We start from the raw sequence: 12137 nt of genomic DNA on the forward strand, positions 1-12137 counted from the left end.
AGTAACACTGCACTAAAGAACCTTAAGCTGCATTTCTTGTTAAAGAAGTAACCTGCACAAAAGACCCTTACATTTCTCGTGAAAGAAGTAATTTGCCCATGCTGTGATATTTTTGATTTTCCGTTGAGTCAGAAATTATTTTCTCTCCTAATGAGTTCTAAATTAATAGAAGTCTGTATTTCATTAGTTGTACTGCAATACTTTTTTATAATGCTCCGATCACCTTCAAATACATCTTGAAAGCTGAAAACAATCCGTCTCCAACTCAGGACTGTACCTATCACATACTGTACCTGTGTTGAGTCCTACACTGTTTGATGGTCGATATTTTTCTGCTGGGCTTAACTTTGTTAGATCATCATTTTTGAAGAATCCATCTCCCTGTCCACTGAAAGAAAAGCACGACCAGGGAATCAGTCAGTTTTTGCATTTTTTTCATAACTTGAAGTGACACTAAAGACAAAATAGACATATTATGTATGATAAATGACAGTATCTTGGCAGTAAAGGGTTTACCTGGAGAAGCCAACAAGCACATTTGTCTTAGCCAGACTTGCCACGTCCCAGTTCATTCCACCATCTTTGAAGAGAATCAGTACATAGGATGTGATCCCATCAGTCGTCAGCACGGCCTGGTAGGTGTTCGTCTAATGGAACATCACCTCTTGTTTAGAGTTAATATTGCTGAACATATAATGAACATGTTGCTCAAAAGTAAATTGTATTGTTTAAAAAAAAAAAGAACATAATTGCTGTGAGCTATTTTTCTTGCACAATATGTTTGGACAGGTTAGTTTGGTTTGTGAATGCTGACATTTGGGATTATTTTCCTTCCTACATATCTTGAAATCTAGCTTTTATTGCTTTTGGGAATTTTTTGTCTTACACATTTATTTCAAAATGTCAGAGTTCTCCCCTTAATGGACAAGGCACTCCCCAGAGGAATTGACTTGAAAATTGTAATGCCACCTTAGATCATAGAAATCACTTGCTTATAAACCATTTATATCATTAAGGGAAATGACAACTCAAGGTATGCTGGCAACCAACAGTAACACTAATATCTTCTCTACATTCATACAGGCCGCAAGTCAAATTGAACACACCATTGTGAGCATTCTTCAAGCCCAACAGACTGTAGCAGATTGGATTTATGTCAAGCTTATTGTTGCAATGAGAATGAAGACACAGCAAACTATGATTTACAGGACTCGTGCATTAAAGAACACACTGGATGGGTATTGCCTGAAAAACCGTGGCTGGCAAGAATCATATGAGATACACTGTAAGCAGTAGGATTAATTCCTAACTAAGTAGGTGGGTAGGAATCATGTCCAATGGAAAGCGATGAACAGATATTTTTTTCAGGATAATCTGAAGGGCAGAGTTTATGCAATCCAGACAGTGGCGGACAGCAGTCATGGTTTCCACACAATGGTGGACAGGAATCATGTCTACCAGAATATGATGGGCAGGTATCATGCCAACCACACTGTGGTGGGCCGAAATCATGCTAGCCAGACTGTAGTGGTAGGTACAATGTCTCACACACTGGGGGCAGCAAAAATCATGGCCAATCAAAAGTGGTGAGATTAAGGTGTTGAGGAAAAATAATAATACAATAGAGTGAGGAAGACAGAATATATGTATACCAGATTGTGGTCGGCAGGAGTCATGCAAACAATGAGAAGAATTACTTGCCTGTACCTGCAATTCCCCTTCATTGGTATCTTTCATGGACTCACTAACTTGAATTATTCCCCTTCATGAATCTGGGAACACTCTGGGGACTCTAACAGCGCAGCACATTCCTACACTCTATAACATTGCAAACAGACATAGGCTACACTGAATCAGTAAAACTCGTTATGTGACCTGAACTTCAGAAAATCAGGGAACAAGACCTAGGGGCCTATCCTGCACAGAGACTTTCAACAGCCAGATTTTTTAGCAGAAGCAGTTAAACATGAATAAAAGTAGATCGTCATGGAAAGGAGGTGGGTCATAAAGGAGTCTATGAAAGACACCACAGGAGGAGAACTGCACTGACAGATAAATTACTGTTTACATTTTCAGCATTGGGTCTTCCATAGACTCACATGCTTGAACTATAAATAAGAAATCAGTAACAATACCCAGATGTATGTGGGAAGGAGGCTCATTTTAAGAGCAAACCTTCCAGATCAGGGTTAGTCCTTTTTTTCCAAATATTTTTTATTGTCAACAAATGGGGCACAAATAAACAGTATATTACAAAGACACAATGGAAAAGCAATAGTAAAACAGAATTAAGTAGTTTGGGACAAGCAAAAATAATCACCATTTCCAAAGAATCATCTGAGCACAGCACTTATCAATACATCATTATACTATATAATAAAAAGCCAGCAAATATTCTTAAAATAAGAGCCCCCATACTTCATCTAACTTCTGTAGAGAATGAGTGACCCTTGCCTTAGCTAGGGCTTTTTCCATCTCATACGTTTCCTTAACCAGTCACCACCACTCATTCATAGAAGACAGTTTAGGAGCGATTCATATCCGAGCAATTGCCAATCTAGCAGCAACCAACAATATTGAAACAAGAAGAGCAAGTAGGTAATCAGTTATCCTAAAACCCATCATCATTTCTATAGTCGTTAATGATGTCTCTATCCCCAGTCTCTGAGAAAGCACTTGGCCAATCTTCTGCCAGTATATGTCCAATTCTGGACAGGTTACAAACATATGCATGATATTAGCCGCATATAAGTCACATCTAGGGCACTTTGTCCGATCCCCATGCCGGGCAGACGTAGACCATTTAGAAATTTTGTAAGGTGTATAGTAAAGCAAACAGATAGTACGAAGTTGCTGCAATCGTAAATTAACAGAATGTACTGACTCATCTATAGTACCTAATACCTGCTCAATAACAAGAGATGTTACCTCTGTCTACAGGATCTCACTCCAGCGTGCCGCCAGTCTTTCCAAATCATTTTGCTTAGGATTTCTAATACATTTATACATATGACATCATAGATTTTGTCTTCCCGCTGTAGAGACAATCCCAGATTTCTGAACTAGATGGTGTTACCAACTTCAGATGCCTCACCAGATAGTCCCTAATCTGTAAGTATTTTAAAAACATGCTGTCGGGCAATTTATACTGCCTCTGTAGATTCTTAAGGGAGGCAAAGCCATTATAATCATACAAGTCACCTAAGCAGGTGATCCCAAATCCAGCCCACCATTTGCTGGCAGCACCCTGAAACATATCTGAGAATATTGGATTACCCCATAAGGGTAATTTATCATAAAAAAATGACAGTTTACATCTAGTAGATATAGCAAACCATAGAAATGTGATATCCCTCATAGTCTTGAACTTAACTCTTTTAAAATAGTTCGGGTCATTGGTCTTATATAAGTACATATTACTGTCCTCTCCCGACATAAAATGATGAAGAGGCTACGAAAATGCTCAGTGAAAGCAGCCCAGAAATATTTTTTAAGATCAGGAAAGTGAAGTCCTCCCTGATTATATGGCAGCTTTAACAAATCAATAGCTCTCCGGGCTCTCCTGTAGTCCCAAATAAAACTACTTAAAACTCCCTCTAGTTTTTGAAAAAATATACTTGGAACCCCTAAAGGAATAGATCTAAATAAATACAGAAATTTGGCCAAAATTGTAATCTTTATGATATTAGAGCACCCAATAATACCTTTAGGTAGTTTATGCCATTGCTTGAGCAATTTCATTGTGTCTTTCAATAAAAATTCATAATTTAAAGAAAATATCCTGTCTATCTGCGCAGATAATCTAACCCCCAAATAGGTAGCCTCCAAACAAACACCATAAATAAGTTCTCTGGGTTTAAAATTAAGTAATATTTGCGTCTTTTCAGCGTTCAGTTCATATCCTGAAATAGAGCCAAACTTGGTCGCTTCATCCTCAATTATCTTATTAGCTTTAGCAGGTTCAGTTGTTAAAACCGTGATATCATCTGCATAAGCAATAACCTTAAGTGAAATATCATTCAAAAGTAATGGGGTAATTTGAAGATCAGATTGTAAAGCATAAATAAATGGTTCAATATATAAAGCAAAGGATAAAGGGGAAAGGGGACACCCCTGCCTAGTACCGCATAGAATCGGGAACATTGTTGACTGTAAGCCAGAATATGATAATTTAGCTTGAGGCATATTACACAAGGCTTGTATCCAGCACCTAAATTGACCTTTAACTCCATACATATCTAATACAGCCCATAAAAAATCCCATCCCACTCTATCAAAAGCCTTCTCGGAGTCTAGAAATATCATACGTAGAGGAGTTGCCATCCTTCCAGCCATATCGAAACTCCCCACTGCCATATTCACATGGGCTGTTGCATCCCTACCTTGAATAAATCCATGTTGATGAGGGGATACCAGCCCAGGCATAACTGGTGATAGACGATTTGTTAAAATCTTCGCAAACATTTTAGCATCCACATTAATAAGTGAGATTGGCCGGTAAGAGCCGCACTCATCAGGAGGTTTACTTTTTATTATATTTAAAGACAATCTGTGTCATATTCCAAGATTCAGGTATTTTTACAGTAGTACCTATACTTTGCATAACTAATCTAAATAACGGAATCAAAATGTCCTTGAAAAGTCTATAAAATTCAATAGGTATAGAATCTTCCCCAGATGCCTTTCCAGATGGTAAAGAAGATATTGCCAGATCTATTTTTTCCCTTGTGATATCCTTCCCTAACAGAGCAGCTACCTCTCCGCTCGTTATCGGAAAAGGTCTACCCTGAAGATACCGTTGAATATCCTCCTCTTTAGGATCTATAGATCTATAGTTGGAGTATATAGCGCCTTATAAAACATGGATAATTGTTCCAGAGTTCCCTGTGAATGTGAATACGTCCTTCCATTTGCTCCCTTTATGTTTCTTATTTGAGTTTTAGCTCTATCTTCTGCCACTTTATAATCCAAAACCTTGCCTTTTTGTTCTCGATATTCATATTGAATGGAGCGATATTTAAGGTACCTGGTCGCAATTCTTTCCCTAAATGTCTTCCTTAATGCTAATCTAGCATCCATTAGAGAAGGAAGCAGCTGTTCTTGATCATCAATGCCAGTAAGAATCGCCTCTGAGTGCAGCTCTTCAGCTTTACGTACTGTTTGAATAGCATCCTTCCTTAATTTATCAGTTTTATTCTGTTGCCAAACAAATTGCTGAGTGATACCTCTAACAACTGCCTTCATAGTATCCCACACTGTGATTAACAAAGCTGTACCAATATTCTCTTTACAAAATATATCCAGCTGTTTCCTTATATTGTCCAAATAGCCACTATCAGCAAGCAGATATCTAGGGAAAGAAAACTATCTGAATGTCTTGCTTTCAAATTCAAAGCTAAACAACAATAATATACGATTATGCTCCAAAGTAACTCGTGGGCACACTTCTATATCTGATGACGTCATAATATGGCCCGACACCCATGCCATATCTATTCTAGAATACGGCCTGTGTGGAGCTGAATAAAACGTGTATCCTGGGGCGGTTGGTTTTAAATATCTCCATACGTCTATAATTAATTGAAGCCGTCCCATTTCTACAATCGCTGCACGGACCTTCCGCATTCTATAAGTAACACCTTGTCTAGTAGTATCTATATTATAATCCATAACACAATTAAAATCCCCCATTACTATCCACTCCCCCTCCCAATTTAGCATTTCCATATTCTGAACACCAATAGCCCTAGGATCATCAATGTTAGGTCCATACAATGAACAGAAGACATATGTCTTACCCCTAACTCCAATCTGTGCAATTGTCGCACTTGTCCCTCTGATCAGCCAATGTTTTATGTATTGTACAGAAAAAACATTTATGCTTTGATATACCTGTTCCCCTCGTTGATGTCTCTTGTGTTGTACAAACTATAAGTACATACCACAACTGTTTAAGAAGATTGCGATCTTTATATGAAAGATGCGTCTCTGTAAGCAAAATTAATTGCGGATTGTACATTTTCAGCTCTTCATAAACTAGTTGACGCTTGATTCTACTATAAAGACCAGCAACATTCCAAGCAAGACACTTAATACGAATCATGATATAAAGATTTCTCTTCTATTTTAATACAGCCCACCATTAAACAACCCTCTATTCTTTGGAATATTCCATTTTCATATACTCTTTTTTTAAGTTTGTTTCTGAGTTTCCTACCTGCCCCATTGTTGACTTTTTTCTGCCCCTCTTGCCCCTCAAAGCACCCTCCCCCCCTTTCGCCCTTGCATCTTGAAGGAGGAATCATCCTCTTTCTACAACTGCCGCTGAATTGGCAGCTATGGAGACAGTGCACCCACAGTAGCTCACGAGCCGGTCCCACACCCAGCAATAACAAACCATTTAAACATTATTTTTTAAAAGAAAAACCAAAAAGAAAAGAAGAAAAAAAAGTGAGAAGTTCAGGCTTTATCCAGAGTTCCCATTTGCCATCTGCCAACTGCCGATAGCTTATTTTGCTTCTTGCTCCATATGACAAAAATACGATTGACCCACTGCAGAGCCTTCAGGCGTGCAGGCTCTTGTAAGAATACTTGCCCCCCAGTAGCTTTCAGCGGATCGATCAGTTGCCGTAATTTCCCACGCCTGTCCATTGTCAATTTGCAAAAATCTGAGCGAACAATAAAAGAACAAGAATCAACTGTCACCGGAGAGCTAGGACGAGCCTTCAAAGAAGCGGCTTGTCTAAAAAGAAAATTTCAGAAAAAAATCAGAAATGGCCTGGGAAAGCGAGAGCCCTATCTGCGCTGTACTAGCGGGAGTCTATGAGCCCTTTGCAGCTGGGAATCCCAATCCCAATACCCAAATTCTGGGAAGGCCCTCTGTAGACGCTGAACTATGAAGGCTCTAGGATTCGAGCCCTCTTGACCCTCTGGGACCCAAAACAGCTTTAAGTTATGGTGCCCCTGCTGGTTCTTTAAGTCCTCTATCATCATGCAGCTGTACCAAACTAGCCGTTTTAGAAGTGGTCTCCTTAGTATTAGCCACCCTCTGCTGTAGTTCCAGAACGTCTGTGGCCAATGTCCCAACCTTGAGTGTCATTTTCTTCAGAGACTGCTGGATACTATGATTATCAGCCCTAGCTTGAGCATAGTGCTCCTGTGCCTCTGATCTCTGATCTTTTGAAGCTTGAATAATCAAAGCAAGCGGTGAGGCATCTGGGTCCTGTCTGTACCTTCCCCAATTGATACTCTACCACAGCCTGCTGAAACCTTTGAGAAGAACCAGATGCCATTGATGAGGCAGAGGATTTAGGAGATTTGGCAGCGGGCATTACTGTATCAAATTCCGGCCTGCCAGACCCTGTTTCTTCCATCCCCATATTACCCCGTACATCGTCTGTTGTGCTGGCGCTTCATAGTCTCGATATTATAATCTTGGCTCCTCCTTCCGCTTGAACCCATCGTCATAGGGGACTATCAGATAGGACGTCCTTAACCTGTATAGATGGAGCCAAATTTTGTCGTAATTCAATATAAGTTTTCTTTCCTCCTTTCGTTACTTTTGTTTTACTATTTTTCTTTTTAGCAGAAGAATTAGGTACTTGTGAGGCACTCTTTTCTAAAGATTTGCCAAATTTCCCAGGGGCCTGTAGTTCAGATGTAATTTGAGCCTTGCGTAGCTCACAGCCACCTACTAATGCCCAGATGCAGATTGCGAGCTGCCAGCATTCTCAGAGCATATGTTGGGGGGAGTTGAGACCAAAGTTGGAGCAAAAATTGTAGTACTGAAATAGCCATCCCCCCCTGATCTTGTATTAAACCTGAAGAATCATTGTTAACTGAACTTTCTCTGCTCCCACTATCCGAATTAGCAGCACTACCAAGTTCATTAGGGTCAGTTTGTGCCAGCTTGGTTACCCCATCTTCCTCTGGATTATTCTTGTTCAATAGCGCCGCTGACATTGTAGTTAAAACTTTAGATGTTACTGCTAATTTGACTGTTGGGTCAACTGTATATACAACCCAATTTTAGCCATTTTCACCCTTATCCACAATATCAGCCATGTCCAAATGGCGTGCGTTGTCCACATTATCCTTATCAGCATTAGCATTAGCCAACTCCTCCAATTTGCCAAAGGAAACCTCTTGAATACACCCAGGAGTGTTTGACGTGATCTCCTAGCTACAATGTTGCACTGGAATTGCTTGCAACATAATGTCTGCTATTACGTCCTCAGTAAGCTGTTCACCAGCAGCCCCTGTAATTAGCAACTCAGCAGCTTTTCCTGAGTGCGAGAGACGAAGCAGCGGCTTACCGAGTCACGGTGCATTTTTATTGGATATCCCTGTTGAGTCATTGCTGCCTGCTCATGGCTGCCGTTCCGCCAAGCGCCTGAGGCGTTCGCCGGCAGCCGGCCTGCTGCCCGGATGCCCATAGTCTTCGGGGGAGCCATGTCTCTAACAGAGCACAAGCCGGAAACCACAGGTGCTCCCAATCCGTGTATGTAAGCAGCCGGGAAGCGCACGCCCACAACCCAAAAAATCTGAGTAATGAACAGTCGCCACCTAACTACCCAGTACTACTGCCAGCATCCGCCTCACTTCGCTTCAGTAGGTCCCGCTCTCAGAGCCCATAGGTCTTCCCGCGGATCGAATCAGGTCAGGTCAAAATACTACAAACCTTCGGAGTCCGTTATTTCTCCAGCCATTTGCCTGAAATACTTCTCATTGCCTCTTTTGCCTCATTACACCCTGCTTCAGATTTTTCAAATACTTAGTCGCCGATCAGCGCTGAGTGTGGGAGCACGGGAGCCTCACCGTGTGTCTGCTCTCACAGATGGCATCAATCCGCCATCTCCCCCCCACCCCCAGATCAGGGTTAGTCCTACTGCTGATTTGGGGGTTGAAGCAATGGTGCCTCATGAAGGTAATTTTGTTCTCAAATGTTGTCACTTAACATTTTTCTCTTAATCCATTTGTGGCTGCCATACTCCTTGTGGAGTGGGCCACATTGTGCCTGAAGAAAAAGTTACTTAGCTATCCAGAAATATTGTGATAGCTCTCCTGCTTCAATAGGTGGCATCAGTTCCATCTCAATGTTGGTTTCAGCATGGATGCGGCATCACTGGAGCCATATACTTGCACTCTGCCGTCCTGAACTAGGTTCCTCGTCCATTTTTCCTAAGCACTTTGAGGTAGAGATGAAGTTAGCTTAATCAAAAGAGAATATGCAGTGCAACAGTAGTACTACATTGGAACCTCAATAATATTATTCAGATGCCAATGACCAACCTTCAGAATGTGGAGATGGGTGGAAATGGTGAGAAATCTGAAGGTAGACTGAATATATTTGAAAAAACATTATTACCAAAGGTAAGCAACTTTTTCTTCCGATATTTCTACCTGCAGATTCCTCACGTTTTGAATAGACACTTAGCAGTACCCCTTCCAGGTTGAGTGTTTGAAGCAATGGTCAGACCAGAAAATCATGCAGCACAGGACAAACAAAATATCCATTGGTTCTTCCTTCCGAATCCAAGCAATAATAATGTACAATTGCATGAAGCCCCCAAATCACATGTATCTGCTATGGGCACTGTCATGGCAAGGACTGAGGTGGGTGCTTTTGCTCTGGTAGAATGAGCCCAGATTCCCTTTGGTGGTTCCTTTTGAGCAAGGGCATAACGGATCTTAACAAAGATATAATCTACAGAGAGAAGACCTCTTCTGGACCACCTTGCCCTTCTTTTTGTCTACTTAGCTGATAAACAGTTGATCATCAAATGTAAACTCCATCGTCTTGCTGATGCACCAGCTGACTTCCCTTAGAGGGTCCATCCTTTGTAGGCCCTACCCCTCTTTGTTGTGATGAGGTGGTGAAAAAGTCTGCAAAGTGAAATTGAATGCCCCACAATAAAGGGTGTAACCAGCCTTGTCAGGAAACCCGCTTTTGCACTGAGAATCACCATTACTAAGTAAAAACAGGCAAAAGGTGGTTTAACACAGAGCTCTTGCAACTGACTGATGCACCAAGCTGAAGTGATGGCCACAAAAAATACAGTCTTGAAGCCCAAAAGCCTCAATTGGCAAACGTGCAAAGGATCCAAGGAAGCACCCATCAGAAATGTTAGAACCAAATTAAGGTCCCATTGGGGCATAATCACAGTAATAGGGAACACGTGTGTGAAAGCTCCTTCAAGCATCTCAGAACAATTGTCTTGAACAGAGATGGGTGGTCCCGAAAACAAATAAATGCAGATAATTCTGCCACACATCCTTTAAGTGTGTCCACTGCACAACATTGCAGACCATTGAAAGTGCAAAGTGAAAAACATCTGAACGGTGGCGCATCTGTTCTTAGGAACAAGGGATCTTGTTCTGGTAAGTTACATTTATTTGACGTGTGCGCTGGAGTGGAATTTTCAGAGGTTGCCATAAGGAACAGCTCTTAATAGGATTTAACAGACAAAGACCAAAAAAGCAAAAGCGTTGAAGAGAAAAAATGATAACTAAAGTCTTGAACTGAGTAGTTGAGGTGGATATGTTGAATTTTGCGGCAACCCTCATCAAGACTTCATTGACAGTTATATCACTTGTTGGTGAAAACCTCTCCGGAGTGAGCCAGAGTTGGACAATATTATCTTATAAAAGGAATACTATAATGTGACGCAGAGGTGTGTGACACGTGGACCTCAATTGATGAGTGGATCTTGAACAGTATGATCCTCAATACTGGTGAGAGGAGGGCCTGGAATGGTGATCTCCTATGGTGAGGACTCCTTGGTTGTACTTCGGAGTTCAGGATCTCACTCTTGTTGAGCCAGAACACTTAAATGGAGAAGATAATCTGAAAGCGGAGGAAGACAATAGCTCAAATCTGGTTAGAATGCCTGTGATAGTGAATGTAGCCTCCAGTAGACTGACCTAGCATATGTGGCAAACTCCTGTATTTTATATTGCGACACCAATCCATAGGTAGATAGAAAATCCTGCTAGGTTTTGTCTACCTTGAGGTTGAGTGGATGTTGCTACTGATACTACCTTCTACATCGTGGATCTCAAGATCAAACAGGTGTGCCTGTGTTTCCTTGTAAGTTCTTTCCTTGGACTTCGCTTGCCAGGGGGTACCTGGGAATGGAGGAAGAAGTTGTGGTAGAGAAAACATACTCTCCACATATATCCTACAGATCTTCCATTCATCCTCTCACTGTCCTTCAAAGTTCTCATGGACATTTCATGGCAAAATTGGCAGGAGTCTGGACGATGAGGGATGGAAATGCACACAAAATAGCTATTTGAGGGTGTGGTTGCCCATTTTACAAAAACAAAAGTTATTATAACCAAACCAGTATTTTGTCTGTCAGGGAAAAGAAAAATGTACTTGAGGTCCTCAAAGACATTGAGTAAAGGGGTTTTTGAAGGTTTGGAAACATTTTCCTAGAAGATAAATTCCTAAAAAGGTGACCCTCAGTTCACCAGCGGGTACCTGGGAATGGAGGAAGGAGTTGTGGTAGAGAAAACATACTCTCCACATATATCCCACAGATCTTACTGATGCCAAATCTTCATGCTGCACTGGTCCTGACGCATTCCATTCATCCTCTCCCTGTCCTTCAAAGTTCTCATGGACAATTCATGGCAAAATTGGCAGGAGTCTGGACGATGAGGGATGGAAATGCACACAAAACAGCTATTTGAGGGTGTCGTTGCCCATTTTACAAAAACTAAATGTATTTTATAACCAAACCAGTATTTTTTCTGTCAGGGAAAAGGAAACTGTACTTGAGGTCCTCAAAGACATTGAGTAAAAGGGTTTTTGAAGGTTTGGAAACATTTTCCTAGAAGATAAATTCCTAAAAAGGTGACCCTCAGTGCACCAGGATCTCTGCTTCAAGAGCCGGAAAACAGAATAGGCTGCCAATAACAGAGCATGATAGGATATTCTTGGTATTCTATTTCCTGACGGAACAGGGTCTGTTTTGCCATACTGTCAGGCCACTGCCTTTTAGGCTACATTATCCACATTTACCCTCCCTTTCCTTTAGAAAAAAAGCTGTGAAATACATTTCCTGTTTCTATGTTATTTACAGGGACCATTTTTCTGAATTTTAAATTCACTTCTTTTTTAAAGAAAATAT

General features: G+C 41.0%; 1 protein-coding gene across 1 annotated transcript in view; it reads right to left on the reverse strand.

The window, feature by feature from the left end:
- Window positions 1-12137, reverse strand: part of LOC146788619 (uncharacterized) — a 1185638-nt gene that overhangs the window by 280578 nt on the left and 892923 nt on the right. Inside the window, exons 45-46 of the mRNA XM_085635786.1 lie at window positions 517-647; window positions 294-388 (exon numbers count right to left, since the gene is read on the reverse strand). Of these exons, the coding sequence (XP_085491912.1) occupies window positions 294-388; window positions 517-647 (226 nt within the window). The remainder of the gene's footprint in view (window positions 1-293; window positions 389-516; window positions 648-12137) is intronic.

This window comes from Triturus cristatus, chromosome 11 (genome assembly GCF_964204655.1).
Source record: "Triturus cristatus chromosome 11, aTriCri1.1, whole genome shotgun sequence".
Taxonomy (NCBI): Eukaryota; Metazoa; Chordata; class Amphibia; order Caudata; family Salamandridae; genus Triturus; species Triturus cristatus.